The 17,493-nt window shown below is 37.4% G+C and overlaps 1 protein-coding gene across 1 annotated transcript in view; it reads right to left on the reverse strand.

The window, feature by feature from the left end:
- LOC131035837 (uncharacterized) overlaps window positions 1–17,493 on the reverse strand; it is a 206,029-nt gene that overhangs the window by 23,024 nt on the left and 165,512 nt on the right. Inside the window, exons 6-7 of the mRNA XM_059207631.1 lie at window positions 10,252–10,358; window positions 10,101–10,139 (exon numbers count right to left, since the gene is read on the reverse strand). Coding sequence (XP_059063614.1) covers window positions 10,101–10,139; window positions 10,252–10,358 — 146 coding nt within the window. The remainder of the gene's footprint in view (window positions 1–10,100; window positions 10,140–10,251; window positions 10,359–17,493) is intronic.

Raw genomic sequence — 17,493 nt, forward strand, 5'->3', positions numbered from 1 at the left:
ATCTTAGCTAAGAGAATGGAGCAAGTAGCTTGGGGCCACATATCAAATGGAGACAGCCATTTGATTTATTTTGATAAGAATAGCTTGATGCTCAATGTTATGCCTCTAGGATTGCCATCAAGCAGATGCTTTTATCAAGAGAGAGGCAAGAGACATGTTGAAGATCTCTTACCCATTGAAGAAGTAATTGGCACCAAAGAAACAATTCAAGGTGTTCATAATAATATCAAAGTAACACAACAAAAGCTTGGTTGTTAGCTCATTTGTCACATAAGGCAATCCTTGGCCTTGCAAGAGATCGAAGATATTTTCAATCAACAAGGAGAATACATTACTTGTTACCAAAACAAAGAGGAACATATTGAGAGTTAGTTACATTCTTTGCCTAAACTTAGTCATGGGTGGGAAGGCTAAATTGTGGAGCTCATCGGGGGACTCCCCAAAGTTTGCATTTTTATTGTAGTGAATTAGATAACTAACCATGTGCATTTCATTATCATTTCCCCTCAAGTAGTCCAATTGCTTTTCAAAGAAGTAATTAAATTACATGAATTGTCTAACAACATGTTAGTGATAGGGATAGTAGTTCCTTTGTGTTTGTGTCATGCCCATTGTCTCTATATGTGGATAACACAAAACACAAAATTTTACCATAATACTAGCACATCTAAAGATTCTACAAATGCTAATAAGCCATTGACCACATCCCATCCTTAATTACCAAGAAAAGATAACCTTATTATTATTATTATGAAATTATCTCGATTTTCAAGTTGCAAACTACAACACAACTCAATGATATAAAATTTCACTCTTCATAAGAAATCTCATCTGTATGTCTTTTTTTTTGCATTTGTGTGGTCCAATATTACAAAGATGATTGTTTGTATGTGCAAATCATCATTCTATCGAGGATTAAAGACAATAGAAATGTCAATTCACTAAATAGGAGTTAACGACTAATCCCACTTCAAACTCTATTAGTGCACAAGAATGTACGTTAAGTTTTATAGTTTTGTTGCAAGAACTACAATTCACCACCTTCATACTAGTGGATGGACAAAAAGAGAAAACGCATGGATTGAAGAGCATTTGAGGAGCTACAACACTTCCTATCATGGTTTTAAGACTCGTGGACTCGCCACGAGTTGACTCGCCAACGACTAGCGAGGCGAGTCCATATGAAAGACTCGCAAGTCTTTTGCAATGACTTGCGCGAGTCTTTTGCTCGGACTTGTGAGTCTTTCATATGGACTCGCGTAGCCCAAAAAACACGCCATTTAACCAATAAAACTCAGTTTTTTTTAATTTTTTCCCCTCATTTGGCATTTTTGCTTGGTTATAACAGGTTTGTAGGGTTTGGAGGAGAGGAAAGAAGATAAAATCAGCAAAAGAGATCTAGGTAAGGATTTTTCCTCTTTTTTTTTTCATTTGAATCATTTCCATGTTTTGAAAATCCAAAAAATCTTGAAAAACAAGGGGATATGCTGCCAAAAAAATTTCTATTTCCTTTCCGAAGTTATTTCCTCATATTTTTTTCTTGTTTTTTCTTGTTATTTTTCCCAAATGATTCATTGTCATTTTTTTTGTTGATTTTCCATAATTAAATCGGTAATGGCAAGTTCAACTCCAACGACAACCCCAAGGTCAGAAAGACAAAGAGATAAAGCATGGAAATATGGGATTCCAGGAAGCAAAAAGGGGGAGGTCACTTGCACTGAATGTACAAAATGGATGACGGGTGGAATCAATAGATTAAAATACTACCTTGCACAAATACCTGGATATGGTTTGGAGGCATGCCCCAAATCAACTCCTGAGATTATTAGAGAGATGAAGGCCATTCTTGCTGAGAATGATATGCAAAAGAAAGAAAGGCAAAAAACAAAAGGAGCCATGACAGCTGCAATGAATCCCACATTGTCCACTTCGGGTCCCATTGGTCACACTCGTGGTCGTCAATCACTTTCATCTTTTCGTGACAATGAGGGTGAGGCTAGTGGCACTCCTGTTAGATCCGACCCTAATTTTTTTGTACCACGCAATGTTCCAGGTGCACGACCTTCACTTGAAGGTACATGATGGAATAGAGAGAAGCATGAACAAGCAAAGATAGCAGCTTCAAACTTTTCGTTTTACAATAATCTATCTTTCAATGCAGCAAACAATGTGTATTGGGAAGGTTTGGTTAATGCATTAATTGTTGCGGGTAAGGGGTTTAAGGCCCCAACAAGTCATGACTTCAGTGGGCCATTGCTAGAAAAAGCTGTAAAAAATACACACGTTGTGGTTGATGATCAAAAAAGGTATTGGAAGAGAAAAAGATGTAGCATTTTATCTAATGGATGGACAGAATAGGACTCTTCTCAACTTCTTGGTGGCCTCAAATAGTGCAATGGTATTCCTAAAGTCTATTGATGCCTCAAATGAAATAAAAAACGCAGAGACTTTGTGTAATTTGTTGGATGGGGTGGTTCAAGAAGTTGGAGTTCAGAATGTTGTCCAAATAATCACGGACAACGCAGCTGCATATGTATCTGCAGGTAGAATGCTTATGGAGAGGCATCCTATCATTACATGGAGTCCTTGTGATGCACATTGCTTGGACTTGATGCTAGAGGACATTGGGAAGATAGGATGGGTGAAAAAGGTGGTTGAAGATGCATTAAGTGTCACCAAATTCATCTACAAACATACTTGGGTACTTGCTTTGATGAGAAAACACACAAATGGCAAAGACCTTGTGCGACCTGGAGTGACACGATTTGCTAGCCACTTCATCACTTTGCAGAGCATTCTTAGTACCATTCCTCATCTTGAGCGGATGTTTGTGTTTGATGCTTGGTTGGGGTCTGCATACTCCAAAAGACCTGAAGCAGAGAAGATTGTGAGCATTGTTTTTGATGAAGGGTTCACCAAAAGTGGACAGAAGTTGACTACAGTAAGTAACAAACACAAAAGTAAACTTTATACAATCTTGTCTATTTGCTGATTTTATTTTTTAGGGGTTAATTTTGTACTAATTTAAAATTTGTTTTCATTTTTTTAGGTGACAGAACCTTTGGTAAGGGTTCTTCGTATGGTGAATGGAGAGGGCATGCCAATGGGTTTCATTTATGAGGCCATGGATAGGGCCAAAGAGGCCATTTCACATTACTATCGTGGAAATACAAGAAAATGTGAAATCCTTTGGCGCATCATTGATCGTAGGTGGACAAACCAACTCCACCAACCAATACATGCCTTCGCCTACTTTTTGAACCTGAAATTCTACTTCTCTGATTCATTTAGGGCTAATGAGGAGGTCATGGCAGGTGTTATTGCATGCATTGATAAGATGGCACCTAATCCTGAGTTGAGAGACAAGGTTCTTGATAAGTTGGAGGTGAGATTTGACATTTGCCATTCCTCTATCTTTATTTATGAATTCGGAAATGTTCATTATTGAATTTGAGTTTGAAAGTTTGACTATCTACTTATGAATTTGGAAATATTCATTGTTCAAGATGTACAAGAGTGCAGAGGGGAGACTCTTCTCATCACAACTAGCAATTGATAGGAGAGGAAAACAACAACCAGGTAAAAAATTTAGAAACTTAGTTCAATACTGCAAGAAAAAAACTACAAACTTGGTTGTTACATTTTTTTCTCAATTCTAATATTTCTAAATGTTTTTTGTGGATTTATGGTGGAAGAATTATGGTGCTGGCACGCCTAATCTTCAAAAGATAGTCATCCGTGTTTTGTCTCAGCCATGCAGTGCTTCTGGGTGTGAACGAAATTGGAGTGTATTTGAGAGCATTCACACAAAGAAGAGAAATAGATTGACACAAAAACGGCTCAATGATCTAGTCTTCGTTCGGTACAACCTTTGCCTTCGAGTTAGACAGGTGGAGGGTGTTTCACACGAGGCCATTGACTTGGAGGAAATTGATCCATATGGTGATTGGACCGTGAATGAACAAAATGATGGTGATGATGTCCTCCTTACTGAGAAATTGCAGAAATAGAGAGAGGAGCAACACAAGATGCAAAAGGAGCAAGATTGGATGACATGGAGGATGAAGATGAGGACAAAGATGAGGACGAGGATGAGGACTTTGACTTTGAAGAAGAATCATCTCACCATTTAGATACCACAACACCCACTGCTACTACTTCTAGCTCAAGGCCTAAAAAATTGAGCTATATTAGGAGAAATACAAAGAGGAAGACGTAGTCTTCTCTTTAGTTTGTTCATTGTTGTTTTTCACATTTGGAGTTGGACATATCATTATATGTAATTTTGTAAACATTTATAAACTTATGCTGCTATTATACATTTTAGAGTTGAAACTATGAGTATGAATGATGAATTTCAAATTTTGCGTGTTTCTAGATCATATGACATGTGTAATGTTTCAATTATGGCTCTTATGTTCTCTAAATGCATTAATTTCTTTATGTTTTTTTTGTAAAACTACGGGTTTTTTTTTGCTGAGTCCTTGCCGAGTCTTTTGCGAGTCTTTCACAAGTCCGAGTCCAAATTTTTGGTTTGCCGAGTCCGTGGCAAGTCCGAGTTTTAAAACTTTGCTTCCTATTGCATTTCTATAGGCATGTATCTATTTATGGCTCTATATAGCGATGATGCTCTGATCTTTGTCAATTTGTGTTTGCAAATAGTGGGGTATCAACTGCTAGTGACTTGTTGAGCATCACCAAGACACATTGAGAGCACTCAAGGATCATCTTCAACAAGCTCAAAACAAACAAAAGCTCTATGCTATCATCCACGTTGAAGACAAGAAGTTGAGGAGTGGAAGTATCATGGAGCTACCAATGTGTTGAAAGAACCTCCCCACAAAAGATGCTACAGAAGTTGGTACAATGGAACTTGAAAATCCAAGTTTGCAAAGTGCTTTTTGGCAAGAGTGGTTTCATTTGGCAGGACGAGGACCCAAAACCTATGAACATTACAACATGATTCATAAAATTGGCACATTGACACTTGAGCATCCAAGTTTGCATAGATCTCATATTGGTTTTTGGCAAGAGATGTTTTGTTTGACAAGTACAAGATCCAAGCTCTATGGACATTAGAACATGATTCATCACTTGGCACGATAATACTTGACCAACCATGTTTGCAATTTCTTGAGGGCAAGTAATTCTAGTAAGGTCGGATTGTCATGTCTGCTTTTTTAGAGCTAAAAGAATTAAATAATATTGAAAGTTGGGCTCGATCACTTTCTTTTCAAATGGGTAACTTTAATAGTATTATAAGGCCTATGTAATATTTAAATAACACCTTATTTGAAATGTAGCTCACAATGGGATTTTAGATGCAATTTAAAAATATTTTTAAATACTTGGAAGGAAAAGTAAATTAAAATAAAAAATAAAAAAGGGAGGGCCCAAAGTAGGTGCCTATAAAAGAGAGTTTTGATGGGCACACGATTATACTAAGAGGGAGGGGGTGTATCAATATAATACAATTCTTTACTTTTCAAATTTAATACCATAAGCATATCAATTGCACAATATCAACAACATAAGATGCAACAATTACGCAACACAAGTAGAATACACAATTTACGAGGAAACCCTTACAGGAGAAAACCACAACAAAATATTGCTTATACAAAACTCTTCTTACAAACTTCGTAGGTACCAACCCACAAGAGAGAACAGTCCCATCTTGATGATTCGTAGGCACCAACCCACTTGAGACACGAATCCCTACAACTAAGCACCAACTCAACATGGGACACCAATCTCCTTCAATACGAGACACTGACCTCCAAAACAGTAATAGGATAATTATTTGATCTCTTCTTGAATCAATAATAATGCTTAGTATCTCTTATATCTGCCCCAAAAACCATCACAAATTCGCTCCAATAATCCTTGTAAATCTGTTCAAAAGGGCTTCTCTAAGTCTGTAAATAATCTTCAATAATTTCTGCTCAGAATCTGCAATAAATCGCCTTTTGAATCTGCTCTTAGGTCTGCTCTAGATCTGCTCTACATTGGAATAATCTTCATTAATTTCTTAACAAATAAACCTTGAATGATCTTCTATTTATACATGCTAAAGCACCTCTTCATTCATGCAACCCTCCAAACCAGGTCAGCCAAGGCACAAATAATTTTTTTATTTATTTTAATTTGCATCCCCAAGGTAGGGCGCACCTCTCAAGGGGGTCGGCCCTTACCAATAATACATTTTATTTTATTTTTCTGCACAATATATTCTATTTTATTTTCTTGCACCTCCAATCTTGGTCTTCTAATGCCTTTGACATCAATGACAACAATTTCCAACAAGTTTGAAGCTCAAAGCAAGGCATCCAATTTTGTCATTTCACTATTCCTTCCATTTTGGTGATTGAAGGATTCAAGAACAAAAACCCTCATCCCCAATCCATCCCCACTTGAGGTCATTCTAGTCAAGGATCACACTTTCACTTGTAGATTGAAGTCATTTTCAGCTTGTTGCAGTATTGCTGCAGAGCTGCTTCAGTGATTTATTGAAGATTTCAGCTTGTGGAGGTTTCAATTGATTAATATTTGCAAGCAAATCAGATACATATTTTATTAGCTGATTGAAAGGCATTTTCAGATCATTAGCAGAATTAATATATGGGTAATTGATAAGGGTTTGTTGCTATTATTGCATATATTATTACTGATTACATTGGCTGTCATAAATCAGAAGTCATGATGCAGGAGTATCCCCGGTTCTTGGCAATCTTGCATCAACCAGAAACATTTCTTTTCAGTTTGTTTTATGTTCTGCAGTTTTAGCATTTCTTTCTGCATTTTCTTCCCTTTGCTCACCGGATCTTGCGGAGCTGGATTTTTCTTGTAAGCATGATTATCTTCCTTATTCCTGAGCCACTGGACGTTTGCATCATTTTCCGGCAAGTTATCGCTTCCGGATTCCGAGACAGATTTCTGGCTTAGAACCCTGGAACCGCTTGGACCTATTTGCTATTGGCGAATCTTGCGGATCCTTTCCATAGCTTGCAGAGCTCCAGTTCGTTGTTTCCATCATTCCCTGACATGTGGCTGACCTTCCCTCTGATCTGCACTTCTTCCTTTGGGTTTTCCTAAGGATTTTCATTGGCAGAGGCCAACCTGGTGGTTTTACACGTTTCATCATGAATCATCATAGTTTGATTCTTCTTGGGCCGACCGGATCCCTCTAGACCATATAAATCAATGTAATTTAGCTTGTAGTAGCAGGTAGTTAGAACCGGAAAGATCTATCTTGAGGTTAAGAGGTCTGGTATTGACCTAGACTGTAATTGAGCATGTTTGTATTAGGCCAATGAGCCGAATTTTGTGGCCCACATGTTGCCGACAGACTGTAAACAGTTTTTCATGATATAATCAATCAGTTCTACATTGCCTCCATCATCTTGTCTTGCTTTCGTTATGTTTACTCTTGCTGCACGGTCCAGATAGATCTCATTGAGGTCCCTCCTAACCGTGACTACACCAAGTCATCTTTGATATATTTAAAAAACATTAAATATTTTATCATGTTTAACAATCGGATCATATCCTAGATAAGCAGATGCATTAGATCAACATATAAAATATCTCTCGCAAAAGAAATATTGAGGATCATTTTGTATCTTCCTAAGGACTCAATCAAGGGGATTGTTTCAGTCTTTATTTATTTATAATAATGGAGGAAACTTCCTAACAAGTTTATTACCAAAATAAAACTACAAGGGTTGTCGGCAACAAACAAAGGAGAATGTTATTGAGTATTTAAGTTTGCATATCTTACGGAATTTGCTTTGAATGCTCACCTTACAAGAATTTCAACATCTTAGTACTCTGCTTGCAACAACCAATTAGCCTTGACAAATAGATACAAACAAATCTTGTCATCTACATCATTGTCGCATAAATCACAAAAAATTGCGAGAAAACGGGACTTGACCGCCAGGACTATCCTTCCCAGAAAAGCTCAGAGTTTTTGTAATAAATTAGCCCAAAAAAATTTCGCACCTTTTTCTCAATTTATCCTGATTTAATTGTCAAAAAGCCAATTTTTTGCATAAAATTGCAATTTTATCTAGTTTTTTGGCTATTTTTTTTACTGTCAGGCAATTTTCCCTTTATTTTTCATAAACCTTAACCTGATTAAGGCAAGATTTTTGAAAAAAAATATCTAGCTTTCAGTTTGCCAATTTATTCCCAAGAGCAATTTTGGTTACTACGATTTACGCCGCCATCTATACAATGAAAAAGGAAATTTTGTCAAATTCTAAAAATCACTGAATATAAGCTGCTAATGTAATATTTGGGTTTTCAGCTTCACCAGGGTTTTACAAAACTATATGCCCTCAATAAACAAAATGAAGAGCAAAAGTCAAAACTGTTTAGTTGGCAGGCCATGCACATGATCTCGTACCTTTCCCAACTAGGAGCTTTGGTTTCCAAGCCAAATACAACAAATACAGGTAGCCTTGTGCATGCAGATCCTATCTCCCTCCTAACACTCCTTCCATCCCTAGGACTGATGCAAGTGTATTGTTAAAGAGTAAAGACACAACACAGCTTCCTTTGACAAGGAGTGAAATAAAAATCTAAACAACCCTTGGCTTTATGATCAGAAAAACTTAGACTCAAATCAATTGGTGGAATTAATTCAAAGGATCTCCACCTCCTCAAGAGGGCGCTGGCTATGAAACAAGCACAGCACATGCAAAAAATCACCACCAGATGAAACTTTTGACCAAAAAGACAATGTAGAAGCTAGTAAGAATAAGTATTCACTTCTGGACGAAAACTAGAGTGGCATGTGCCAGCTGTGAAAGGTTAATCTTCAAGAGCAGAAAAAACTAACAAAAGGTACAGAGGAAAGTATACAACGGATTGTGTAAGCCTATTGACTCAAAATATAATTTGCCTCAACACCGCCAATTGTTCAAACATGATTTTTTTATAGCGCAATGGTGCATTTTCTTGAGATCGCAAGCCTCACCTGTATCTCTATTGAAAAAGCAACATTTTCCTGATCCAAACAGTACATGTCACTAGGAATAATGCAAACCATACACAACCTCAGCTTGGCTTTCACTGTATTGAAACTATGGTTAGAAAGGAACAACAGGTTATTTAACGCAGCAAGAGAGATGCCTCTACCCTCAACCAAACAGCTTATTCCCAAGTTTGTACAACACCTATAACGCACACAGCTAGCTCATCAACCAAATTACAAATTCTGCAGTACGTGTAAAAGTTTAAAGATATTATTTGACAACATGCAAAGAGTCCAGAATGAAGTCATTGATCTGCTGGTCAAACCAGTGGTGTACCAGGACACAACCAAAAGTCCTTTTATTCACAAGGGAAAACCATTATTTTGTCAAGTTCAAACCATGGTTTTGGTTTCCTTAGAAAATTTATGGTCAAACGGATAGACAAGGAATAATAAAATAAAAAGCATGGTTGCCAATGTTCATGTTTTCAAGCTTGTATTTTTTATTTTCCAAGATCTAGGCATGTATAGACACATTGCACCAAAGTATGTTAGAGTGGTATTCAATATGACCACAGCCTCCTAATAAACACCCCTCTTCCATATCTTCTCCCTACGACTTCTGTATAAATTTATTTTGTCAACAGCTAGTCTTTTAATTACATACAAGTTACACCTTCACCTTGTTCCCTCCACATCCTCAATCTACCCTGATGATTTTTATCCCTAGTCAATAGATGTTGTCCCGTATCCCAATTTCAGTCCCCATAACCTCCTCCCAACTATTCATTTACACTTCTTCATGTTCGCTCACCCCTTTCTAATCCATCCCCTTCCCTCTCTTTAAGTCGTTAAATCCTATGAAATAAACAATCGACTCTTAGCACTCAATCAGTTACCTAGTTGCTTAAATAAGACAATCAACAATTGACAATGACACAAACCATGTATGCTGCTTCTAAGTGATTCTTTGGTTTTTATGGTGCTCTGTGCATTTTTGGATTCACACAGTTAAAATAGTTTTATCACAATGCATAAACAATAGAAAATGAACCAAAACATACATAGGAAAACGTATACACCAAGTACAATCATTTTTCAGGAAGTCTAACACACTCACATAATTGCATTTCCCAGATTTGCTCATCGATGTTGGGGCCTGTAGAGCAACTCACAATAATTAATTCATGAGTTGAGGAATTGAGAAGAAATGTCATGCGGTAAAATCTCCTTTCACAGGAAAAACTGAAGCTACCTGAAATACTGTCTACCTGAACTCCATTTGCATTGCACTGAACTGAAATAGAAAGTGAGCAATCTCCATCGGCATTGCTTGCAGACATATTCAGTTTTACACCTTTCCCAGGACTCTTTGGATCTAACAAAGTCATTATAAATTTACAAGCATAAGAATTTTATTCTTTAAACTACATAGGTACAGTAAAAGCAATATAAGCATTAGATGTAAACCATCGATCTTTTCAGAAATAAATAAGATAAATTACAATTTTCCTCACAGGATTTTCTATTAAAGAGGGCTTTTTTCAATGGGAAACCTACTTCGAAGTTGCTCATAGTCTAATATATTTCAGAAATATCATGTTGAGAATACCATGGTCTTACGAATATGGACTAAACTGAGGATCAGATGTAATAAAAAAGGAAAACTTATAATAGTAACATAGAACATCCATTTATTTTTTGGGTCAGCAAGAAGCAAAATTTTGGAAAAAGTTATCATGACAGTTTGATGGAAGTGAGTTCTATTTGCCTCACTCAATTATAAGATTATGAAGTAGGAGTGCAGTTAATTTGAGACAAAGTCCTTCAACTAGATTGGAATATGATGGCATTATGTAAAATGGTGGGTGTAAGTACTGAGAATCCTCAAGATAGGATTGAAAGAAGAATTGACCAAAATAGTGTACAAAACATACTGAATGATCTAGCACAGGGACCACAGCAAATGATGTAACAATTTATGCAGTCAGAGCAGCAGTTGATCACGGCCATTGGTCAAATGTCTCAGAATATGAATTATCTCAGGGCAAATCAGAATACTACAGAGGAAGGTATCAATGCAAGGAATAACATTCCAACAGGAGCCAATGCAGGCGGTTCAAGTAGACCTTTCGAACCTACATTTGCACCTAGAGACAGAGAAAATAGCACAACCTGAAGAGGAGCACACATTGGTTGATGAGGCAATGGCAGTATATGATGAGTACCATACACTCCCTCATGAAATAAGACAGGAAATAACATTAAACCAATTCATGAATCTGCCGAAAGATAGGAAAAGTACGCAACAGGAACAAAGACCTTGAGGCTTACATAAGGAGTACCAGCATGCCTTCAGTAAATTGACTCTTCCTAATTTTAATGGTGGTGGGAAAATCACAGCACGTGCCTAGATACACAAACTTGACATCTTTTTGAATCTTAAACCCATGCCAGAAGAAGAGGCAATTAAGTTAGCACCCTGACATCTAGAAGGACCAGCATATGATAGGTGGAATCATGGTTTGGCAACTCAAAACCATGCATTGATTCAGTCCTATGATGAGTTCAGCACTAAATTGATTGCTAGGTGTGACAGCAAGGATGTAGAGATGTATTTCCAATTTTCCACAAGCTTGCATTGATTAGACAAAATGATGATGTAGATAGTTACATCAATGAGTTTCAAAAGGTTGCTGTTATGGTTCCTGACATGTCAGAAAAGAGAGTTGTAATGCTGTTCGCCGAGGATTTAAATGCTAGTCTAAAAGGTTTGGTGAAGGCTTTTAAGCCTAGGACACTACTGGATACTATTCAGATGGCACTAGATCTTGAAACTACACATCCTACATATCAGTCCCAAAGAAAGAATTTCAAAAACAACAAACCATTCAGGAGAACATTTGATCAGCTTAAGCACACGCCACCTAAGATAGATTTTAAAACAAGGAATGAGTTATGCAAAAAGAAGTTATGCTTCTCTTGAAAGGAGCAATGCGAACCCAATCACATATTTCTTGGGAAAGGCAAAGCATATTATATTGAGGTCACTTCCGACATTGATGGGGAGGTAGTTGACACTAGTTTGGAAAGTGAACATGAGAAGCAACAGGTAGAGCATGATGATACTGCTACTGGAGACATGGCTCATGGTGCTATTGCTACATTATCAGGTGTTCCTAAGTGTCACCCTTTCCAAGTGAGAGGAATACTAAAGGGACAGTGGGTTAGATGTTTGGTTGAACGCGGGGCCACTCATAACTTAATTGATGAGGGTTTAGAGGCAAAGAGAAGGTTACACGTTGAGGGCTTTCCTACTTTCAATGTTATGGTAGCCAATGGATTCAACATTAGTTGTACCAAAAAAAACTCTCATTTGAGCATCTGGTTGGGAAATTATACGGTTACTGATGACTTTTACATGGTTGGGATTGGTGAGACCAATGTAGTATTCCTTGCTTATTCCTTGCTTCATTGCTTATTCCTAGTCGTGTTTCTTGGTTAAGCGGATTTCTCTTTACAGATGCAATGGCGGGTTTCTCATGCTTGGACTCAAGTTCGCTCTCCTTTCTAAAGTGCATTATAAGCTTTGCATTCTCATTTGTCTTAAATATTGTATCTCAAAGTCGGATTCTTAAGAACCGATTGCATATGTGAGGTTGACCCGATTCCAGGTAAAGGATTTCAACTTATGTGCTAATGTAACTTGCAGTCGGGTTTCAAGAAGAGGAGTGCAAGTTCGTGATTCCAAATAGAATGTACGAGTGGTTGTAGATTTTCCCCTTTGAAGTTCCAAGTCCAATTTACTATCAAATCCCCAAGTTCTGATTGCAAGGGCAAACTATGAAGATTTTTCCCACTCATTTGCAAACTATTCCCAAACATGCAACACTTGTACACTTGCAGTCAGGATTTTGAAACCCAGTTACAAGTTGTGATATTTGACAAGTCTATGCTTTTCCTATCAAGAAAACACTTGCTTTCGGGTTTGTATGGCCTTTCACCATGTCAAAGTTAGCCTCATGTGAATACTTGCACTTGCAGTCAACCTTCCCAAACCCGAAACTGAGCTTTGGCCCCACTTTTGCAACCCCTTTGTCTCATCCCTGTGAGTCTTGTTTGTACACACGACCTACCAAATCAACAAATTAAGTAATGGGCCTTATTTCGCAAGCAGATTTCAAGATTGGAGGATGATACAAAGAAAGAACAACAACATGATGGAGCCATACATGGAGATGGATAAGTGATATGAATGATTGAGAGCATGGAATGCTTTCAAGACATAGATAGGCTTCTTACCTCAGCCTTGCAAAGAACTCCTGAAAAGCTAGTACTACCCCAAGCGAGGAGATAAGATTGAAGTTTGTTGGCCAAGGACACAAAGATCATTAAGGATGCAAATTCCCGTTCCGGTTTGACATGTCTTCACTAATCTTGAATACTTCAAGTTCTAAAATCCTGAAGCAGCATGAAGATCATCACAGACAAAGGATAATGTAGTTAGAGTCATGTCTTTGGACACAGAATAGTTTCAATTATGCATTTGTAATTTTGTTTTGACAAATTACGTGTAAAAACAAGTTTTGTAATTGCAAGTGTCACTTTTACTTGCATTTTTGTAAAATATAATTACATGTAAAGCAACTACAAGTTGAGTTAAATTAGGACTGTAGTTGGAATAAGTCATGGTGGTTGAGAGAATTTCTCAAGTTAGTTGGGATCCTCCCACCTTTTTCTCAAGGCTCCTCTCCTATAAATACTTGAGGGGGTCTATTGTAATCTATATCTTTTTGGCAAACAAGTAAACTCTGCTGAATTTTGCACTTGTAAAGACTTTGAGCTTTGAAGTTGTAAATTGTTTATTCTCAAGTAATATCAAGGAGTTGGAATTTCAGACTTAGTGTTGAAATCTTACTTTGTGTCCTTTGTGTTCTTATGTCATATTGGAGCAGTCCTTTGTGCTTATTTGAAGTTGTGGAAGATTGTTAAGAAGAGTTTCGCCCTAAAATATATGTACACTTTGTGCTGCAAGTATCTAAGGTGGAATTAGTTTACTTTGTTGTTAGAAGTTGAGAAAAGTTGCAAGACTTTACGCTTGTAGTAATTCCCATTTGAAGTAAATTGAAGGTGCATCATACTTGCAGACTTTGCGCTGCCATATGTTGTATGTTGTTTTTATTGCATCATATTTGCAGACTTTGAGCTGTTATATATTGTGAATTGTTCTCATCGCATCATTCTAAAAAGGGTAGATAGGAATTTAGGAACTCAAGTCTTTGCGCTTGATTGTTGTTTTCCCGTCCCAGAGGAAGTGGCGGAAGTCTTTGTGCTTTCAGGAAACTTCATTTCCTCTCTTGCTTTTATCTTAAATTGCTTCTATTATTATCTCATGATTGTTGCTTCTCTTCTATGAAGAGGAAAGAGCATAATCTTTTCTGAAAAAAGAGAAAAGATTGCTATCACATCCATTTTAGATTAAATTAGTATTAGTTAAGTATTAGAAAAGGGGGAGCCTTCCCTAAATTAGGAGAGTTTATACTCATGTGTTGTAATTGAAACCATAGTTTTAAAACTCGTGGGACTCGCCAAGACTCGCGAGTCCATTGGCGGGCCGAGTCGACTAGCCAAGGACTCGCGAGCTGAGTCCTAGCGAGTCCTTCCCGAAGACTCGTGAGTTTTTTGAGTGGACTCGCGCATTTCTTTCACTTGGACTTGCGCCATTAACTAAACACGCCCAGCCACAATTTTAAGTGGTTTTTTTACTTTTTTCACTCATTTGGCATTGTTGCTTGTTGAAAACAGGTTTGTAGGGTTTGAAGGAAGAGAGGAAACAAGATTAAAACAACCTCATTCTATTCATCAGAATATATACATGAAATATAACATTTAAGTATACGAAATACTTTTAAGTTATATTTCATGTATATATTGTAAATGATGTTCAATTTACATTCAATATGCAAGTTATATTCTATTTAAAATGATCTTGTTATATATATATTACTGAATTAATATATGAATCTGACTATCTTCTTCTTTGTGGCAGGTGAGAGGAGCATTTGTTGTTTTCTATGTCCTATCTCACAAATGCCATTCAATATAAGTATATAACAAGTGGGGTACGATCAAGCAATGCCTTGATCGGTCATGACCGATCAAGACATTACTTGATCGTGCCTCTTTGTTAATACCAAGCAAATGCATGTTCATTGCTAATGTCAATCGGCATGTAAATACTTTAACACTCGATGACTATTGGTGTTTGCATAATACTAACAGTCGATAGTTATCGGCATGTGGTTAGCCTTAACAACCGATAACTATCGGTAACCTTTATCATGCCACCCGATATATATTGAAGCATATATAACCCGATATATATTGAAGCATATATAACCCGATATCAATCGGTGTTTGATTAATCATTTATTATTATTATCAATTATGTTAATCGATACAAATCGGAATGCAAGATTTAGTAATCGATGAACATAAACAAAAGATATAGTATGATTATCAATGTTAAGGGTTTGATCGAACTGAATAGGTTATTTATATGCAAATGTAGAATGGCTATCAAAGAGGAATTAATTGCTTGAAGGTTTTTATCATAGTTATCGATATGATAAATGATTGAATGAGAGACTTCATTTATCTCTCATTCAATCATTTATCTTATCGAAGCTATCATGCATTAACATATATTGGCACGATGTTTGAGAGTGGTTTCACATCTCTAGGAGTTATAATGCAAATTCTAGGTTTTAGATCTTTTAAATTTTCACACAGTCAAATTTCAATAATCAGTAGGCTCCTATTAGCATTCTCTCGCTCTCTCTATCTCACTCACTTTATTTGCCTCGAATTTTAGACCTATCTATCTCCCTATCACTCTTCCTCTATCCCCTCTCTCTACCACTCTCTATCTTACTCTCTCTTCTCCCCCCAAGATCTAGACCTATCTCTCTACCCCTCTCTCTCTCACCCTCAGAGCCCAGTAAGTGGTGCTACCCTTAACCTAATTTTCGCAAGTTGGAGAACCCACATCGTACTCCTAGAACTAGACCCTCTAGTTCTCTCTCTCCCTTGGTTTTCACTAGAGTTGGAAAGAGGAAGATGTAGTCTTCTCTTTAGTTTGTTCATTGTTGTTTTTTACATTTGGACATATCATTATATGTAATTTTGTAAACATTTATAAACTTATGCTGGTATTACACATTTTAAAGTTTGAAACTAGGAGTATGAAAGATGAAATTTCAAATATTGAGTTGTTTGTAGATCATATGACACGTGTAGTGTTTCAATTATGGCTCTTATGTTCTCTAAATGCATTAATTTCTCTATGTTTTTTTGTAAAACTATGGTTTTTTGTTTTGCCGAGTCTTTCACAAGTCTGAGTCCGAGTCCGAGTCCAATTTTTTGGTTTGCCGAGTCTGTGGCGAGTCCAAGTTTTAAAACTTTGGTTGAAACCACAATTTTGCACATCCTCGCGGGTGTACAAAATTTTCAATCAACAGGGGCGAGTAGGTGTTGGCGAGAACGAAGCAAAAGTGAGGTGAATGGAGTGGTGGAGAATAGGAGCAGTAAAGGCGCTAGTGGTCCAGGGTGGTATGAGTGGACTGATGGAGGTGCTAGAGGATGTTGGCAAGTGGTGAGGTGGGATGAATGATGGAGGATAGATAGAGAATAGGTGGCGTTGGAAGCTTGGTGGTAGGCAGGAGTGCAGGCAGAATGGCAGAGGATAGGAGGTCGACAAGGTGTTAATACCTCAAGAAATGTATTCGAGGATGGGGTCCCCTGTTGTGGCCCCACTGGTTCAAGCTCCACTCAAAAGCAGTCACCGACCAAAAAAAAAATAATATACTAAACATACCCCAGTCATAACGCCTAGGGTTGCCAAGCAACACAATGCCCCAAACGTCTAGCTAGAAAGATAAATTTGCACAGTTGTTTATCAAGATTGGTACATCTTGATTAGGGTCCGAATATGATCTGAAATGGCAATCCCACACCCCACGTGACCCTAGGAAAGGTACAACCTAATTTGAAGATAGCGGGACCAGCAATGGTGAACCTTAAATGCCTTCAATCTGCAATTTAAACCTTTCAATCTGCTCTCTTTTAGTCTCTTGAAAATATGATCAATCTTTGATGAATTGAATCCAATAAAGCACAATTATAACCTCTCAATGAGATTATCAAATTGAATGCTCTTGGCTGATCCTCCAAACTCGCAAACATTGTTCTCTTTGAGGGATTTCGTCCTCAGAAAGCTACGGCTTTCACAAACCAGCAAACCCTTGTGTTATCACAAAAGCTTGCACCCTTGCTAAGCTATCAACTCAGCAACCTCATGAAACATGGAATCAACCCCGAAGTGTGGGACCTTGCGCAAGGGGGTTGAGTCTTCGGAGAAGGCCGGCTTCCTTCTCAATCAAGGTGCAGGTGTTGAACCAACTCAACATTTCAAACTTTACTTCTAAGCCTATCCTAACAGCTTGCAGAGGAAA

This window comes from Cryptomeria japonica, chromosome 7, assembly GCF_030272615.1.
Source record: "Cryptomeria japonica chromosome 7, Sugi_1.0, whole genome shotgun sequence".
Taxonomy (NCBI): Eukaryota; Viridiplantae; Streptophyta; class Pinopsida; order Cupressales; family Cupressaceae; genus Cryptomeria; species Cryptomeria japonica.